Below are 18,482 nucleotides of genomic sequence, written 5' to 3' on the forward strand. Positions count from 1 at the left end.
AATTTACTAAAACTAAAATTACTGCAAAAGACAAAGTATGCAACATGAATATCAGATTTTTTTTAAGTCAGGGAACTTGACTGTATTCCTAATTTTTAATTAGTACTTCAGCATTCAATGAACTTTGCAACATAATACAGATTTACAATGTCCAAATAATAGCCAGCTCCTCAGACGGGACTGACCAGTAAAGTATTCGATTACCTACTTTATTGCCCATTCTTTAAAGTCTATGATAACTTCTAGGAGGAAGTAGTGTAGAGTGGTGACAGGCCGCCTCCATAAAACTATTGTCTCCCTCTCCTCTTGATCCTTCAGTTTCCTCTCATTCAATGACAAGAGATCTGAAATAAAAAAGCCATTTTCAAAAACCATCTATTCAAATCAATACATCAATTTTGCATTTTAAAAAATGCCCTGGTAGCATCCAGTTTGATCTTCAATAGCAGAACTGATTTTGAAAACTTAACTTAGAGCACAAAAAGTTATCAGACATGCAAACCTCTACCAAGAGGTGTTCAAGGATGTTAAGCGAGCATTAACAAAACCTGAATTATCTAATGGTCCCTTGGTATTTGGGTATGTACAAGGTAGGGAAAGGTTTAAAAACTTGATTCTGAAGTGTTGACATACCAAGTGACACTCTTCTCCTACCTTTAGAGAAAGTCAGGAGAACACCCACAGGTCCTCATTTAGTGATCACCAGTGAGCAGCCTTAAGCTCCTGGGCATCAATATCTCAGAGGATTTATATTGCGTCCAACACGTTGATGCAATCATGAACGAACTTTGTTAACAGCTTGAGGAGATTTAATATGTCACTAAAAATTAGCATTCTGACTAGTTGCAGAAGAGTGTGGTATGGTAGACTCAGCCATGTCCATCATTGACACAACCCCTTTCACCATCAAGGACATGGTCCTGAAACTGTGACTCAAGATGGTAGTTTCCTTTACCAAGGACCATCACCATTAATCATGAACTCATTAACACTTCCATCACTCTTTTTTTGCACTATTCATTTAGTTTGGAATCTATAGCAATTTCATGTCTTTGCACTACACTGCTGCCTTAAAACAAATTTCCAGTTGTACAAGACAGTGTTAATTACAAGACTGTACACGACTGCAATTTGAGAGGGAGAAGCACAAGTCACATGTATCAATATTGCAGTGGAATAAAGGGAATTACAGAGGCATGAGAGGAGCTTGCCCAGATGGGTTAGAGGGAGATACTAGCGGCGATGATGGCAGAGCAGAGGTGGCTGCAGTTCCTGGGACTAGTTCACAAGGCACAGGATAGCTATGTCCCACAGAAGTCACAGTTCTCAAATGGCAGGGCTAAGCAACCATGCTTGACAAGGAAAGTTAAGGACTTCAAAAGCCAAGGAAAGGGCATCGAGGGACGACTGTGCAAGCATGTGAATGTCAGCAAGTTAGACTAGTGCGAAGAGTTTAAAAGCAGACAGAGTTTTCTTCGGCAGTTTGACAAAGGGATGACTATGCAAGCATGTGGACGTCAGCACGAGGAGTTTAAAAGAAGGCAGTTTTATAGCCTTCAGTTGATAATGGGTTGAGGTGAGGTAGGTTACCTGTGAAGAATAGTAACAGGAAGTATGTCTGTGAGGCTGGTGTTCTGTACTGGGAGTCAGATGTAGGATGTCCGGTAGACTCCCAGCCTCCTGGATGGCCACATCTGTGCCAGGTGCGTCGAGCTGCAGCTCCTTAGCGACCAGGTTAGGGAACTGGAAATACAGCTTGATGACTTTTGTCTGGTCAGGGAAAGTGAAGTGGTGATAGGGAGGAGCTATAGGCAAGTAGTCACACTGGGGCCTCGAGAGACAGATAAGTGGGTAAAAGTCAGGAGAGGGAAGGGAAGTCAGATAATAGAGAGTAGCTGTGGCTGTCCCCCTTAACAATAAGTACTCCTGTTTGAGTACGGTTGGGGGGGGCGATGGTCTACCTGGGGGAAGCAACAGTGGCCGTACCTTTGGCACAGAGTCTGGCCCTGTGGCTCAGAAGGGTAGGGAAAGGAACAGGATGGCAGCAGTGATAGGGAACTCTATAGTTAAGGGGTCAGACAGGCGATTCTGTGGACGCAGGAAAGAAACACGGATGGTAGTTTGCCTCCCAGGTGCCAGGGTCCGGGATGTTTCTAATTGTGTCCACAATATCCTGAAGTGGGAAGATGAACAGCTAGAGGTCGTGGTACATATTGGTACCAGTAACATGGGTAGGAAAAGGGAGGAGGTCCTGAAAACAGACTACAGGGAGTTAGGAAGGAAATTGAGAAGCACGACCTCAAAAGGTAGTATTCTCAGGATTACTGCCTGCGCCACACAACAGTGAGTATTGGAAAAGAGAGAGGTAGAAGATAAGTGCATGGCTGAGGGATTAGAGCAGGGGGCAGGGATTCAGATTTCTGGATCATTGGGACCTCTTTTGGGGCAGGGGTGATCTATACAAAAAGGACAGGTTGCACTTGAATCCCAGGGGGACCAATATTCTGGCAGGGAGGTTTGCTAAGGCTATTGGGGAAAGTTTAAGCTAGAATTGTTGGGGGGGTGGGAACCAAACTGACAAGTCAGGAAGGGGTTGTTGGCTCACAAATAGAGAAAGCTTGGAGACAGTACGAGAGGGAGGATAGGTAGGTGATAGAGAAGGGACACGCTCAGACCGATGGCTTTAGATGTGTCTATTTTACTGCAAGGAGTATTATGAACAAAGCAGATGAGCTTAGAGCGTGGATCAGTACTTGGAGCTATGATGTTGTGGCCATGACAGAGACCTAGATGGCTCAGGGGCAGGAAGGGAGGCAGAGGTGGAGTGTGGCACTGCTGATCAGAGACAAGGGATCAATGACTCTACTGGGTGTGTGTGTGTGTGTGTGTGTGTGTGTGTGTGTGTGTGTGTGTGTGTGTGTATATAAATAAAAAGAGAGAGTGAGAGAGTGAGAGAGAGAGAGAGATAGATAGATTCTGGAATGGTGTAATAATAACGGGGTTGTCATTGTGGGAGATTTTAAGTTCCCAAATATTGATTGGCATCTCCCTAGAACAAGGGGTTTAGATGGGGTGGAGTTTGTTAGGTGTGTTCAGGAAGGTTTCCTGACACAATATGTAGATAAGCCTACAAGAGCAGAGGCTGTACTTGATCTGGTATTGGGAAATGAACCTGGTCAGGTGTCAGGTCTCTCAATGGGAGAGCATTCTGGAGATAGTGATCACAATTCTATCTCCTTTACCATAGCATTGGAGAGGGTTAGCAACAGACAAATTAGGAAAGTGTTTAATTGGAGTAAGGGGAAATATGAGGCTATCAGGGCAGGAACTTGGAAACGAATTGGGAACAGATGTTCTCAGGGAAAGATATGGTGGAAATGTGGCAAATATTCAGGGGATATTTGCATGGCATTTTGCATAGCTATGTTCCAATGTGACAGGGAAAGGATGGTAGGGTACAGGAACCATAGTGTACAAAGGCTGTTGAAAACGTAGTCAAGAAGAAAAGAAAAGCTTATGAAAGGTTTAAAAAACTAGGTAATGATAGAGATCTAGAAGGTTATAAGGCTTGCAAGAAGGAGCTTAAGAATGAAATTAGGACAGCCAGAAGGGACCATGAGAAGGCCTTGACGAGCAGGATTAAGGAGAACCCCAAGGCATTCTACAAGTATGTGACGAGCAAAAGGATAAGATGTAAGAGAATAGGACCAATCAAGCGTGACAATGGAAAAGTGTGTATGGAACCGGAGGAGATAGCAGATTTGCTTGTACTTACTACGGAAAAGGATCTTGGCAATTGCAAGGATGACTTACAGAGGATTGAAAAGCTTAAGCAATAGACATTAAGAAAAAGCATGTGCTGGAGCTTTTGGAAAGCATCAAGTTGGATAAGTCTCCAGGACTGGATGAGATGTACCCCAGGCTACTGTGGGAGGCGAGGGAGAAGATTGCTGAGCCTCTGGCAATGATCTTTGCATCGTCAATGGGGACGGGAAAGGTTCTGGAGGGTAACAGATATTTTTCCCTTATTCAAGAAAGGGAGTAGAGATAGCCCAGGAAATTACAGACCAGCGAGTCTTACTTCAGTGGTTGGTAAGTTGATAGAAAAGATCCCGAGAGGCAGGATTTATGACCATTCGGACAGGCATAATATGATTAGGAATAGTCAGCAAGGCTTTGTTAAACGTTGATGAAGGTAGAGCAGTAGATGTAGTGTATATGGATTTCAGCAAGGCATTTATAACGTAGCCCATGCAAGGCTTATTGAGAAAGTAAGGAGGCATGGGATCCAAGGGGACCTTGCTTTGTGGATCCAGAACTGGCTTGCCCACAGAAGGCAAAGAGTGGTTGCAGATGGGTCATATTTGCATGGAGGTGGGTGACCAGTGGTGTGCCTCAGGGATCTGTTCTGGGACCCCTTCTCTTTGTGATTTTTTATAAATGACCTAGATGAGGAAGTGGAGGGATGGGTTAGTACATTTGCTGATGACACAAAGGTTGGGGGTGTTGTAGATAGTGTGGAAGGCTGTCAGAGGTTATAGCAGTACATTAATAGGATGCAAAACTGGGCTGAGAAGTGGCAGATGGAGTTCAACCCAGATAAGTGTGAAGTGGTTCATTTTGGAAGGTCAAATATGATGGCAGAATATAGTATTAATGGTAAGACTCTTGGCAGTGTGGAGGATCAGAGGGAACTTGGGGTCAGAATCCACAGGACACTCAAAGCTGCTGCGCAGGCTGACTCTGTGGTTAAGGCGGCATGAGGTGCATTCGACTTCATCAACTGTGGGATTGAGTTTAAGAGCCAAGAAATAATGTTACAGCTATATAGGACTCTGGTCAGATCCCACTTGTAGTACTGTGCTCAGTTCTGGTCACCTTACTACAGGAAGAATGTGGAAACTATAGGAAGGGTGCAGAGGAGATTTACAAGGATGTTGCCTGGATTGAGGAGCATGCCTTATGAGAATAGGTTGAGTGAACTTGGCCTTTTCTCCTTGGAGCGACGGAGGATGAGAGGTGACCTGATAGAGGTGTATAAGATGATGAGAGGCATTGATTGTGTGGATAGTCAGAGGCTTTTTCTCAGGGCTGAAATGGCTAACACGAGAAGGCACAGTTTTAAGGTGCTTGGAAGTAAGTACAGAGGGGATGTCAGAGGCAAGTTGTCTTTTTTTTAAAAAAAACGCAGACAGTGGTGAATGTGTGGAAAAGGCTGCCGGGAACTGTGGTGGAGGTCAATACGATAGGGTCTTTTAATACGCTCCTGGATAAATACATGGAGCTTAGAAAAACAGGGGGCTACGGGTAACCCTAGGTAATTTCTAAAGTACGTACGTGCTCGGCAGAGCATTGTGAGCCTAAGGGCCTGTATTGTGCTGTAGGTTTTCTATGTTTCTGTGTTTCATACTAGGTAGCAAAAGTGAGTGGGAAGTTGGATGATTGGGAATTTTTAAAATCCAACAAAAGGCAACTAAAACAGCTATAAGAAGGGAAAAGATGAAATATGAGGGCAGACTAGCCAATAATATAAAGCAGGATACTAAAATGTTTTTAGTTATACAAAGAATAAGAGGGAGGTGAGAGTTGATATTGGACCACTGGAAAATTATGCTGGTAAGGAAGCAATGGGGGAGAAAGAAATGGCAGATGAACTTAATGAGTACTTAGTATCAGTTATTACTGTGGAATACTTGAGCAGAGGTCCATGAGTGTCAGGGAGTAGGAATGAGTGCTATTGCTATTACAAAGGAAAAAGTGCTAGGCAAATTCAAAGGTCTTAAGGTGGATAAGTCACCTGGGCCAGATGGACTACATCCTAGAGTCCTGACAGAGGTTTCTGAAGAGATAACGGATGCACTGGTCATGATCTTTCCAGAATCACTTGATTCTGGCATAGTCCCGGAGGACTGGAAAATTGCAAATGTCATTCCACTCTTTAAGGGAGGAAGGCAAAATAAAGGAAATTGTAGGCCAGTTAATCTAACCTCAGTGTTGGGAAAGTGTTGGACTCTATTAAGGGATAAGGTTTTGGGGTACTTCAAGACTAATGATAAAATATGTCAAAGTCAGCATGGTTTCTGTAAAGGGAAATCTTGCCTGACAAATCCATTAGAGTTCGTCAAGGAAGTAACAAGCAGAGTGGACAAAGGAGAGGCAGTAGATGTCATTTACCTGGATTTTAAAAGGCATTTGATAAGGTTCCACACAAGGCTGCTTTGCAAGATAAAATCCTATGGCATTACAGGAAAGATACTGGAATGGATAGAGGAATGACTGACAATCAGGAGGTAGCAAGTGGGAACAAAAGGGGACTTCTCTGGTTGGCTGCCAGTGACTAGTGGTGTTCCTCAGGGGTCAGTATTGGGTTGGGAAATGTATGATAATGCATTTTGGTAAAAGGAACAATAGTACAGACTATCTAAATGGAGAGAAAATTCAAACATCAAGAGGTGCAGAGGGACTTAGCAGTCCTTGTGCAAGACTTCCAGGTTAATTTACAGGTTGAGTCTGTGGTAAAGATGGCAAATGCAATGTTGGCATTTATTTCAAGGGGAATAGAATATAAAAACAAGGAAATAATGCTGAAGTTTGACAAGACACTAGTCAGGCCACCCTTAGAGTGTTGTCAACAGTTTTGGGTCCATATCTCAGAAAGGGTATGTTGTCATTGGACAAAGTCCAGAGGAGGTTGAGGATGATGATTCCAGAAATGAAGGGGTTAACACGAGAAGTGTATGGCAGCTTTGGGTCTGTATTCACTGAAATTTAGAAGAACGTGGGGGGAGATAGGGGGATCTCATTGAAACCAACTGAACGTTGAAAGGGCTAGATAAGGTAAATGTAGAGAGGGCATCTCCTATGGTGGGGGTATCCAGAGCCAGAGGGCACAGCCTCCAAATTGAAGGGAGGCCTTTTAGAACAGAAGTGAGGAATTTTTTTTTTGAGCCAGAGAGTAGTGAATCTGTGGAATGCTCTGCCACAGACTGCGGTGGAAGCCAAGTCCATGGGTATATTTAAAGCAGAAGTTGATAGTTTCCTGATTGGTCAGGGCATCAAAGGATATGGAGAGAAGGCAGGTGTATGGGGTTGAGGGGGATCCGGGGATCAGACATGTTGGAATGATGGAACAGACTCGAAGGGCTGAATGGCCTTATTCGGCTCCTATGTTTTATGGTCTTATAATAAATCTGATTCTGATTTATCTCTGCCAATATACAAATGACGAAATTTCAGTAGGATCACTAATTTGGACCTTTAAACTAAATTAATGAATCAGAAAAGTACTCTTGCTTTTAATTATACTGTAGAAGTACAAGCAAAGTTGTCAGGTTCTAAGGAGATGGACTCTGCATACTGTATCATGTTACAACCCGCAAATCAAAGCTTGCTGGAACATGTTGCCTTAGATATAGAAATCTACAAAATCACCTAGCAAGATATTTTAAAATCAGTTTCCACTGGGAGGTGACTCAATCACTAGGACAAAAAGAAAGGGAATATCATTGGATCAACAGAATTACTGCTAGGGTCTAATTTATCATTTGCTTAAGCTGAACAAATAAAAGAGTGGGAACTGGTAAAGACAAATGGGGAGTGGCAAAACATGAGCACTGAGGAAACTTTCATCTATTTCTCTAAAGTGATCATCACCTTCAAAACAAGAGCAAAGTTTTAAAAATATACTGCAGGTAAAATCTTTGCACATACACGGATAGGGCAGTGAAAATTACATTTTTTTAAAGCTGCATCTGTAGCTCCAGAGGGATTGACTGACCTGTGAAATTACCATTCTGCTGCTCTTTCTGCATTCTTGAGCGGTGATGCTTGGATTCACTTTCTGCCATTTTATAAATTTCCTCCACACCTCGTGATTCTGTTCAAACAAATGAAAATCAAATTCAAACTATGCAGCGGATAGTATTTTCTCCCAAACTGCAAGAAAGTTGTAGAAAAGTGCCCCAGACTAGGCTAGAGAGTAAGAAATTCTATTTCACACATGCACAGAACAACGCAAGAAACAAAACTTTTTAATCAATAGAGGTAAAATTCTTCAAAACATTTTTTTGAACATAGAGTAGTACAGCACAGTACAGGCCCTTTGGCCCACAATGTTGTGCCGACCTTCAAACCCTGCCTACCATATAAGCCCCCACCTTAGATTCCTCCGTATTCCTCCACATTCAAGAACAACTGAGTAAGACAAATGGAAGATGTCAAGATATCTGGATATTATATTGAAAGCATGTCAAGCTACATAATGCTTAGCTAAATAAACCGAAAGTAAATTTAATAATTCATTTGAATTTCTATGTGCCAACTTGCTGTACAACACTTGCAACTTTCATGCTAAAGTATGTTTTACAATCTCAGCGAAAGGATTCCCACAGTGCTTATACTATTTTAAATTTTCTGTGTAATCACAACTCTAACTTTGCAAGTGACAAAAGCAATTTCAGTTTGATACAGATGGGTTTCATAAAGATCTGAAAATACATTTTTTCACTAAATTTTGTAACCTGACTAATTTATGATCTTTTACAATTAACAATTTATTAGTTTAAAAAAAATCAATAACATAAAGGACAAAGAGTCTGCAGATAATGCAACCGAGAAGAAAAACCTGGAAGAACTCAGCAGCAGTGGAGGGTTTGAAATGACATAACCCCCAACAAAGCTAAATCTTGTAATATAGGGGACAGAGCTTTGCTTCCAGATGAGCTCAATGCCTTCTATGCTTGCTTTGACCACCAAAACAGGGAGGAACCAGCACACACCATGTAGTACCTGGCCAAGTACTGAGGATCTGTGCCGACCAACTCCCTGGTGTATTCATGGATTTGTTCAACCTCTCGCTTCAGCAACTTGTGGTATCCACCTGCTTCAAGTATGTTTCAATCATACCAGTGCACAACAGTGTGGTACCCTGTCTAAATGACTACCGCCCAATGGCACTTACATCCACAGTGATGAAGTGTTTTGAGAGGCTGGTGTTGGAGCACATCAGCTCCTGTTTGAATGGCGATTTGGATCCGCACCAGTTTGCTTACCAAAGCAATGGGTCTACAGCAGATGCTATCTCATTGGCTCTTCACACAACCCTGGAGCATCTGGACAGCGAGGATGCACTTTAACAATTACAGCTCAGCATTTAACACCATTATCTTCTCAAAACTAATCAGTAAACTCCAAGACCTGGGCCTCAATAACCCCTTGCGCAATTGGACCCTGGATTTCCTCACCTGTTGACCCCAGTCAGTTCGGAATTGGCAAGAACATCTCCTCTACAATCTCCATCAGCACAGAAGCACCACGGGAATGTGTACCTAGCCACCCGCTCTACTCACTTTACACCTATGACTGTGTGTCTAAGTACAGCTCCAACATCATATACAAGTTTGCTGACAACACACTGTTGTAGACTATATCAAAGGGGTGATGAATCAGCATACAGGAGAGAGATTGAAAACTTGGCTGAGTGGTGCAACAACAACCACCTCTCAATGTCAATATGACCAAGGAACTGACTGTAGACTTCAGAAGAGGGAAACCAGAGGTCTATGAGCCAGTAAGCATCAAAAGATCAGAGGTGGAGAGGGTCAATAACTTTAAATTCCTGGGTGTCACCATCTCAGAGGACCTGCCCTGGACCCATCATATAAATATTATCACAAAGAAAGCACAACAGCACCTCAACATTCTCAGGAATCTGTGCTCAAATCGGTGCTCCCAACAAGTAGAAGGTACTCAGGACTCAGGACTCATACCACCAAGTTCAAGAATAGTTACTACCCCTCAATCATCAGGCTCTTGAACAAAAGGGGTTAGCTACACTCATTTAAGAATGCTTATATTGTTATTTCATGCCGTTATTTATTGCTATTTATTTATACCTGCATTTGCAGTTTGTTCAGGTACTGTTCTATAAATTTGCTAAGTATGCCTGCAAAAAAGGAATCTCAGGGTTGAACTTGGTGACGTGACATGTACTCTGACAATAAATTTTACTTTGAACTTAAGTGTTGCATTTTAGAAAGTTAAAACAGTGCAAGACTCTCAGAGAGTGTTATTGAACAGAAATGCAGAGATACAAGTACCCCTCTACTACATTAAGACATTTCTTTAAACCCAGCATACTGATCACAGATTTGGCCATCTACTTTATTCTTATATTACTGGGTTGTTAGGTACATGTCTGTGCAAATAGAGATGCCCTAAATAACTGTTATGAGATGGAATTAAGGGAACACATGCTCAGGATAAGGCTGTAAATGAAGAGGTCTTTCTTTCACTGGGCACTGACAGTTTCTCTGTCTCCAATGGGTTGCCTTTAAGAAAGAAATGTTTCAGTTAAAGTTGAGGCACGTTCTCTCAAGGACAAATGAATAATCCACAGCCTGCCCTCTGGATGACAAAAAAAGAGATGAAGATAAAACAAAAATACTGAATATAGCATGCATCGGGTTGTAAATACCAATGAGAATCAGAATGACTACCAACATATTCTAAGAGGAAGTAAAGATTAAAACGAGAGGAACAGATATTTGAGAAAATGTTCACTGTTAACAAATAGAAATCCAATGTGTTCCACAGATACATAATTAACAAAAGTAGAGCCTGGAACAGAACTATACTTTTGCATGGGACACCAAGGATACACTTAAGGCACTAAATCAGTACTTTAGATCAGTCTTCACTGGGGAGGAGGGTGCTTTCAAAGTAATAATGAAAAAGGAGATTAAAAATTGATAACATGGAAGTATTAGAAAAGTAGGCCTTAAATCTAAAACAGGACCAACTGTGCTGCTGCAAAACTTTGTGATATATGTCAGTGACATTAAAGTTGATTTGATTCTGCATCCCAGAATTTTTGGAGACATGAAGGAGGCAATTGCAGGGCAAGTGCCCGTAACCTTTTAATATTCTTTGGCACAGGGTTATACCAGAGAACTAGAAAGCAAATGTCATTCCTGTGCCAAAAAAAAGAGTAAAGCTAGTTATTCCAGTATCCTTAACCTCAGTGGCGAGAGATTGGTGGGAAATTCATACTTAAATATGCCATTTACTGGCCTTTGTAGCTAGCCATCCTGCTTTAAAATTAGCTTAACAGGCAGTAGGCATATCTTAAAGCTGATCTGTTGCAAAACCTGCATTTTCACATGTACTTAGATGTGCAGATAATTTACTGACTTGCAGAGTAATCATTATGCTTCATCAATATCTTGCTTTCACACTAAGGCATTGCTGCTTTCTGTAGAAAATGACAATTTTCTTTCTGGAAAGAGTAAATACAACCCAAAATATCAAGAGGCATTTAATGGCAACCTCGGCAAATATTTATACAACTGTAACATAATGCCCTAGATCTTATACTCACTGCCAACTGTTGGTCCATGCATGTACTTAATCAGACCCTGGGGATTTATCCACCTTAATGCCCTGTAAGGTTGTAACATCCTCCGCCTTGATAACATGAATATTCTCCAGAATATCTCCACTTACTTCCTTTATCTTTAGAGCAAGCATGATTTTTTCCCCCACTCAGTAAACGCCAATGAGATCTATTCCATAAAATTCCCAGGCATATCCAGTAGCTCAAGACAAAAAGGGTCCTGCTATTCTCTGAGGGGCCCTGCTCTATCTCTGGGTACAGACAGTGGATAGAGAGGAATATCTTCACTGCCAGAGATTAGGAACTGGGTGGGCACAATCAAAAAAACCAGAGAAAGAACTATTGTGATTGAAGTTCTATACCCTACCACTTCCAAACAAATGGTAATGTATGGAATATACTTCCAGGTTTACGGGTGGAGGGAGATTCAACCATGTTGAAAGGGAGCTGGATAGATTTCAGAAAGACGTTGCAGGTCTGTGGGAGGATGGAACAGTGGAACTAACTGAACTGGACTCACTGGATGTAATGATCTCATTTCATGATACAGGTATTCTGCACATTCTATTTTTGATCTTGGGCTTCAGAAATTAGCTCTGACCCCAAGATAACATTTTTTGCATAAACCAAAAAATTCTATACAAAATTAACAGTTACCATTCTCCATTTCATAAAACTTATATTTCTAATGCAATTTTGTTGTGCTTTGAATGGTCAAAACTAATGAAAGGAACTACAAAAAATAGTCCTCGTTGTCCATGGGAATGGTACCGGAGGATTGGAGGGAGGCGAATGTTGTTCCCTTGTTCAAAAAAGATAGTAGGGGTAGTCCGGGTAATTATAGACCAGTGAGCCTTATGTCTGTGGTGGGAAAGCTGTTGGAAAAGATTCTTAGAGATAGGATCTATGGGCACTTAGAGAATCATGGTCTGATCAGGGACAGTCAGCATGGCTTTGTGAAGGGCAGATCATGTCGAACAAGCCTGATAGAGTTCTTTGAGGAGGTGACAAGGCATATAGATGACGATAGTGCAGTGGATGTGATCTACATGGGTTTTAGTAAGGCATTTGACAAGGTTCCACATGGTAGGCTTATTCAGAAAGTCAGAAGGCATGGGGTCCAGGAAAGTTTGGCCAGGTGGATTCAGAATTGGCTTGCCTGCAGAAGGCATAGGGTCGTGGTGGAGGGAGTACATTCAGATTGGAGGATTGTGACTAGTGGTGTCCCACAAGGATTTGTTCTGGGACCTCTACTTTTCGTGATTTAACGACCTGGATGTGGGGGTAGAAGGGTGGGTTGGCAAGTTGCAGATGACACAAAGGTTGGTGATGTTGTAGATAGTGTAGAGGATTGTCGAAGATTGCAGAGAGACATTGATAGGATGCAGAAGTGGGCTGAGAAGTGGCAGATGGAGTTCAACCTGGAGAAGTGCAAGGTCGTACACTTTGGAAGGACAAACTCCAAGGCAGAGTACAAAGTAAGTGGCAGGATACTTGGTAGTGTGGAGGAGCAGAGCGATCTGGGGGTACATGTCCACAGATTCCTGAAAGTTGACTCACAGGTAGATAGGGTAGTTAAGAAAGCTTATGGGGTGTTAGCTTTCATAAGTCGAGGGATAGAGTTTAAGGGTCGCGATGTAACGATGCAGCTCTATAAAACTCTGGGTAGGCCACACTTGGAGTACTGTGTCCAGTTCTGGTCGCCTCACTATAGGAAGGATGTGGAAGCATTGGAAAGGGTACAGAGGAGATTTACTAGGATGCTGCCCGGTTTAGAAAGTATGCATTATGATCAGAGATTAAGGGAGCTAGGGTTTTTCTTTTTGGAGAGAAAGAGGATGAGAGGAGACATGATAGAGGTGTACAAGATAATAAGAGGAATAGATAGAGTGGATAGCCAGCGCCTCTTCCCCAGGGCACCACTGCTCAATACAAGGGGACATGGCTTTAAGGTAAGGGGTGGTAAGTTCAAGGGGATAATTAGAGGAAGGTTTTTTACTCAGAGAGTGGTTGGTGCGAGGAATGCACTGCCTGAGTCAGTGGCAGAGGCAGAGGCAGATACACTCGTGAAGTTTAAGAGACTACTAGACAGGTATATGGAGGAATTTAAGGTGGGGGGGTTATATGGGAGGCAAGGTTTGAGGGTCGGCACAACATTGTGGGCTGAAGGGCCTGTAATGTGCCGTACTATTCTATGTTCTATCTATGTCTCCCAACGGTTGAATGGTTGCAGAAAATTCAGAACTGATGTGTTTCAGATGAAAATCTGGGCTCAAATAGGAGAACCTCTGGATGATCCCAAAGTCATCACTTGTACAAACATTTAAAAATTCATGTGCTCAGTGCTCCCAGTGTGGCAAGCATATATGCTCCATCCACCAGAACAAGCAGCCATCTATTTTAATTCCCCTTCTGATTACCAATCTGATATGTCCATCCACGGCCTCCTCCACTGTCACGATGAGGTCACACTTTAAATTGGGGGAATAACACCTTATACTCTGTTTGGGTAGCCTCCAACCTGACGGCATGAACATCAATTTCTCAAACTTCTGGTAATGCCTCACAACAACCCCCCATTTCCCATCCCCTTTTCCCTCTCTCACCTCATCTCCTTGCCCAGCCATCACCTCCCTCTGGTGCTCCTCCCCCTTTTTTTCCTTCTTCCATAGCCTTCTGCCTCTTTCACCAATCATCTTCCCAGCTCTTTACTTCATCCCTCCCCTTCCAGGTTTCACCCATTACCTGGTGGTTCTCTCTCCCCTCCCCCCACCTTTTAAATCTACTCCAGCTTTTTTTTCCCTCCAGTCCTGCCGAAGGGTTTCAGCCCAAAACATCAACTGTACTTTTTTTCCATAGATACTGCCTGGCCTGCTGAGTTCCACCAGCATTTCATGTCTGCTGAACAAATTCATGTTTGCCACTTGCTAAGCAAACAGAGTAGATAGTCTATTGCAGTGGTCCCCAACCACCGGGCCGCGAGGAAACGATATGATTTGGCGATATGAGTCAGCTGCACCTTTCCTCATTCCCTGTCACGCACACTGTTGAGCTTGAATGCACGCGAAGTCATTACCCGCGTGTCGTCCACGTCAGCGCGAGAAGGAGATCAACTCCTCGAGTTTGCAAATGACGGCGGGTTGAAAATTATGTTTGCCATAACATCTCTGCCGGCATTCTAGATCAAAGTCATGGGCGAACATCCTGAGATAGCCACAGAAGCACTGAAAACGTTGCTTCCATTTCCAACTTATCTCTGCGATGAATGTAACAAAAACTAAATTGTGGAATAGACTGGACATAAGGAACCCATCTGAGTATCGCTGTCTCCCATCACCCCTCGATGGGGCCGTCTTGTTGCAGGAAAACAAGCCGAGGGCTCCCACTAATTCAGCGATATTGGTGCGTTGCAATGATTTTATATGTTCATTAGGGGAAAATATGCGCTGTGTTTAATATCCAAACGTTGCCCTTCTAGTCCGTGCCGAACGCTATTCTCACCAAGTCCCACCGACCTGCACTCACCCCATAACTCCCCATTCCTTTCCGTCTATATACCTATCCAATTTAACTTTAAATGATAATATCGAACCTGCTTCTGCCACTTCTACTGGGAGTTCGTTCAACACGTATTTCAAGCCCCCCCCCGTCCTCCCCTGATAATTGACTTATCGCTATATTCATGCGAGGAAAATATGCGCTGTGTGTTTAATATTAAATTCGTTAGATAAACCCTTTGAGAAACGAAATTGAGTGTATTAGCCACTTATCACCGATATTCCGGTCGTGATTAACAGCACTCCCCTCCCAAACAGAATCGCCAAAAACGCTTTGTAGCAAAAAACGACACGTGCACGCATACGCAAGTTACGCATGCGCACTTGTGCCCGCGCAAGGCTTCATGGTCATTGTAGTCTTATCGGGGTAAACACAACGTATTTGACTGCTACTGTACTCTTGTCCATTGGCAACCATCACCTCCCCGGTCGGCCGGTCTGCAAGAATATTGTCAATATGAAACTGGTCCGCACTGCAAAAAAGGTTGGGGACCCCTGGTCTATTGTAAAGATCATAAAAATGCCATTATATTTAGATCCATTGTGTGGCAATAACAAGAAGCAGTAACAAACAATGACCTGCTTTTTTCTTGCTTGGCATCAGGAGATTTCACCAGTCTACACCATTCCTGATTTATAACAACCATAACTAAAGTGTCAAGTTTCCTTGTGAGTGATATTTTTGCCTCTGCATTTCTAATCTGAGCAACACACACAAAGTGCAGGAGGAACTCAGCAGGTCAGGTAGCATCTATGGAAAGGAATAAACAGTCAACATTTTGGACCCTTCATCAGGGTGATGTGGTTTTGGCAATTTAAGCAGAATAGACTATGCACAGGGTAGAAAAAAAAGACAGCGAGGAGGGAATGATTCTTAAGTACACAAGAAGAAATGGTGTGTTAATTAAAATTAACAAATTCAATGTTAAATGTCAAAGGCTGCAACTAGACAGAAAATGAGTATTGTTCTTACACTGCAGGAGACTACAGATAGATTAGAGTAGCATTGGGATGGTAAATGGAAGCTCTGGGTCATTCCTGTGGGCTGAGTGCAGATACTCCACAAAACAAACACACACTATTCAATTTCACCATGAAGAAGCATTTCCACAAAGGGATATAAATATATGTTGGGGTTAAAAAGTAGAATTGTATATGTGCTGGAAAACATGATTAACACAATTTTGGCCAAAATGAAGCAATTGTGGAAGGGAACATTGCTCTGCTTATGCAGTCTGTCCTGTACATAAAAAAGCTGTGGAGCTTATTTGGGTAAAAATGGGCATATCATGTGCAGAGGCTCTTCAGAAAGTACAGAAGACAATTATCAATGGGACCCATTAATATCCAGAATACAGATAGATTAAAGTCAATGTGTAAAGTCCTTTATTTTAGAACAAGATTGTTGATTTTTCATAAACTAAAATTTGTTACTTTCATAGTAGATATGGTAAATTGTACAGCACAAACTAAAGATAGGTGAGAAAAGATTATATTTAAAGCTACAGGAAAAATGTAAGACATAAAAGACTAACTCTAGAAATTGTTAACAATGCTTTACAAGGAGGGCCAAATAAAATTCAGGCTTTAAAGAAGATTTGTTAATATTTTTTTCTTTTTTCCTTTTTCTTACAATGGAATGCTAGAAGTATGTTAACTTATGGTCAGAGAGGGGTTGTTAATGTATTTTTTTCCTTTTTTTAAAAAAAAATCTTCCCATGGAATGCTAAAGTTTGTTAGCTAATATGTGGGGTGAAAGCAACACAAATAGAGAAGGCCAGTGGTGGAAGACTTTCTGGAAGAAAAGTATTTGGTGTGCTTATACGATTAGATTAGATTCAACTTTATTGTCATAGTGCCAAGTACAGATACAAAGCCAATGAAGTGCAGGTAGCATCTAACCAGAAATGCAAAGAATAGTGTTATTTACAAAATAACTGCGAATAAAAGTAAGTGCTACAGCACACAAATATAAAAGTATTGAGACAGTACAATATGGGTGCAATACTGCTTAGCGCTGTGATGTGAGGTTCAGCAGGGTCACAGCCTCAGGGAAGAAGCTCTTCCTGTGCCTGCTGGTGCAGGAACGGAGGCTCCTGTAGCGCCTACCGGATGGGAGGAGAGTAAAAAGTCCATGGTTAGGGTGAGATGCATCCTTGATAATGCTTTTCGCCCTGCCCAGGCAGCGTTTATGGTAGACGTTCTCAATGGTGGGCAATTGGGTGCCGATAAGCCACTGGGCAGTTTTCACCACACGTTGGAGTGCTTTGCGGTCCAATACGGGACAATTGCCATACCACACTGAGATGCAGTTGGTGAGTATGCTCTCAGTGGAGTTCAGGGACCAGGTGAGATCCTCGGAAATGTGGTCACCAACAAATTTGAAGCTTGATACATGCTCAACTACAGCTCCGTTGATGTAGATGGGGGCGTGAGTGTGGCTCCTAGCGTGCCTGAAGTCCACAATGATCTTCTTGGTCCTCTGGATGTTAAGGGCCAGGTTGTTGTCGGCACACCACACAGCCAGGTGCTGGACCTCATCCCTGTAGGCAGTCTCATCATCCCCTCTGATAAGTCCAACCACCGTGGTGTCCTCTGCAAACTTGATTATGGAGTTAGAACCATGTACTGAGACACAGTCATAGGTGAAAAGGGAGTACAGAAGAGGGCTCAGCACACAGCCTTGAGGCACGCCAGTGTTCATGGTGAGAGTGGAGGAGGAGAGGTTGTCTAACTTAACTGATTGGGACCTGTTAGTCAGAAAGTCCAAGATCCAATTGCAGAGGGATGAGCTGATTCCAAGCTGGCAAAGTTTGGCAATCAGCTAGGAGAGGACTGCAGTATTGAATGCCGAACTAAAGTCAATGAACAGCATTCTGACCTAAGAGTTGGGGCTGTCCTGGTGGGTCAGGGCAGAGTGAAATGCCGTGGAGATGGCGTCCTCTGTTGACCTGTTGGTGCGAGAGGCAAATTGATGGGGGTCCAGGGTAGTCGGCAGACAGGGTTTCAGATGTAGTAGAACCAGTCTCGCAAAGCACTTTGCAATGATGTAGGTGAGTGCAACTGGGCGGAAGTCATTCAGGCCCGTGGCAGTGGAATGCTTCGGCACTGGCATGATGGTGGCGATCTTGAAGCTTGTGGGGACAAATGCCTGGGCCAGGGACAGATTGAAAATGTCCGTGAAGACCCCGGCCAACTGCCCTGCACAGACTCTGAGCACGTGGCCAGATACTCCATCCAGACCAGCTGCCTTCTGTACATTCACCCTGCAAAGGGTGGCGCAAACATCGGTGGTGGACAGTGAAAGGCAGTTCACCAGGTGGGAGATCCGCTTTGAGGGTGACCTCCTTGTTCTCTCAGTCAAAGCGAGCATAGAAGTAATTGAGCTCATCAGGGAGGGAAGCAGAGCTGGAAGGGGGCACAGTACTAGGTGGTTTGAAGTTTGTAATGACCTGTATGCCATGCCACATGTGCCAGGGGTCTGAGGAGTTGAAATGCTCCTCGATTCTCTGTTGGTATGTGTTTAGCCTGAA

General features: G+C 43.0%; 1 protein-coding gene across 2 annotated transcripts in view; it reads right to left on the reverse strand.

Annotated features, from left to right (window-relative positions):
* Window positions 1-18,482, reverse strand: part of vmp1 (vacuole membrane protein 1) — a 179,405-nt gene that overhangs the window by 137,605 nt on the left and 23,318 nt on the right. For both annotated transcript variants that reach the window (XM_063031509.1, XM_063031508.1), the window contains exons 2-3: window positions 7,778-7,876; window positions 209-344 (exon numbers count right to left, since the gene is read on the reverse strand). In XM_063031509.1, the coding sequence (XP_062887579.1) occupies window positions 209-344; window positions 7,778-7,847 (206 nt within the window). In that variant the 5' untranslated portion in view covers window positions 7,848-7,876. The remainder of the gene's footprint in view (window positions 1-208; window positions 345-7,777; window positions 7,877-18,482) is intronic.

This window comes from Mobula hypostoma, chromosome 23 (assembly GCF_963921235.1).
Source record: "Mobula hypostoma chromosome 23, sMobHyp1.1, whole genome shotgun sequence".
NCBI lineage: Eukaryota > Metazoa > Chordata > Chondrichthyes > Myliobatiformes > Myliobatidae > Mobula > Mobula hypostoma.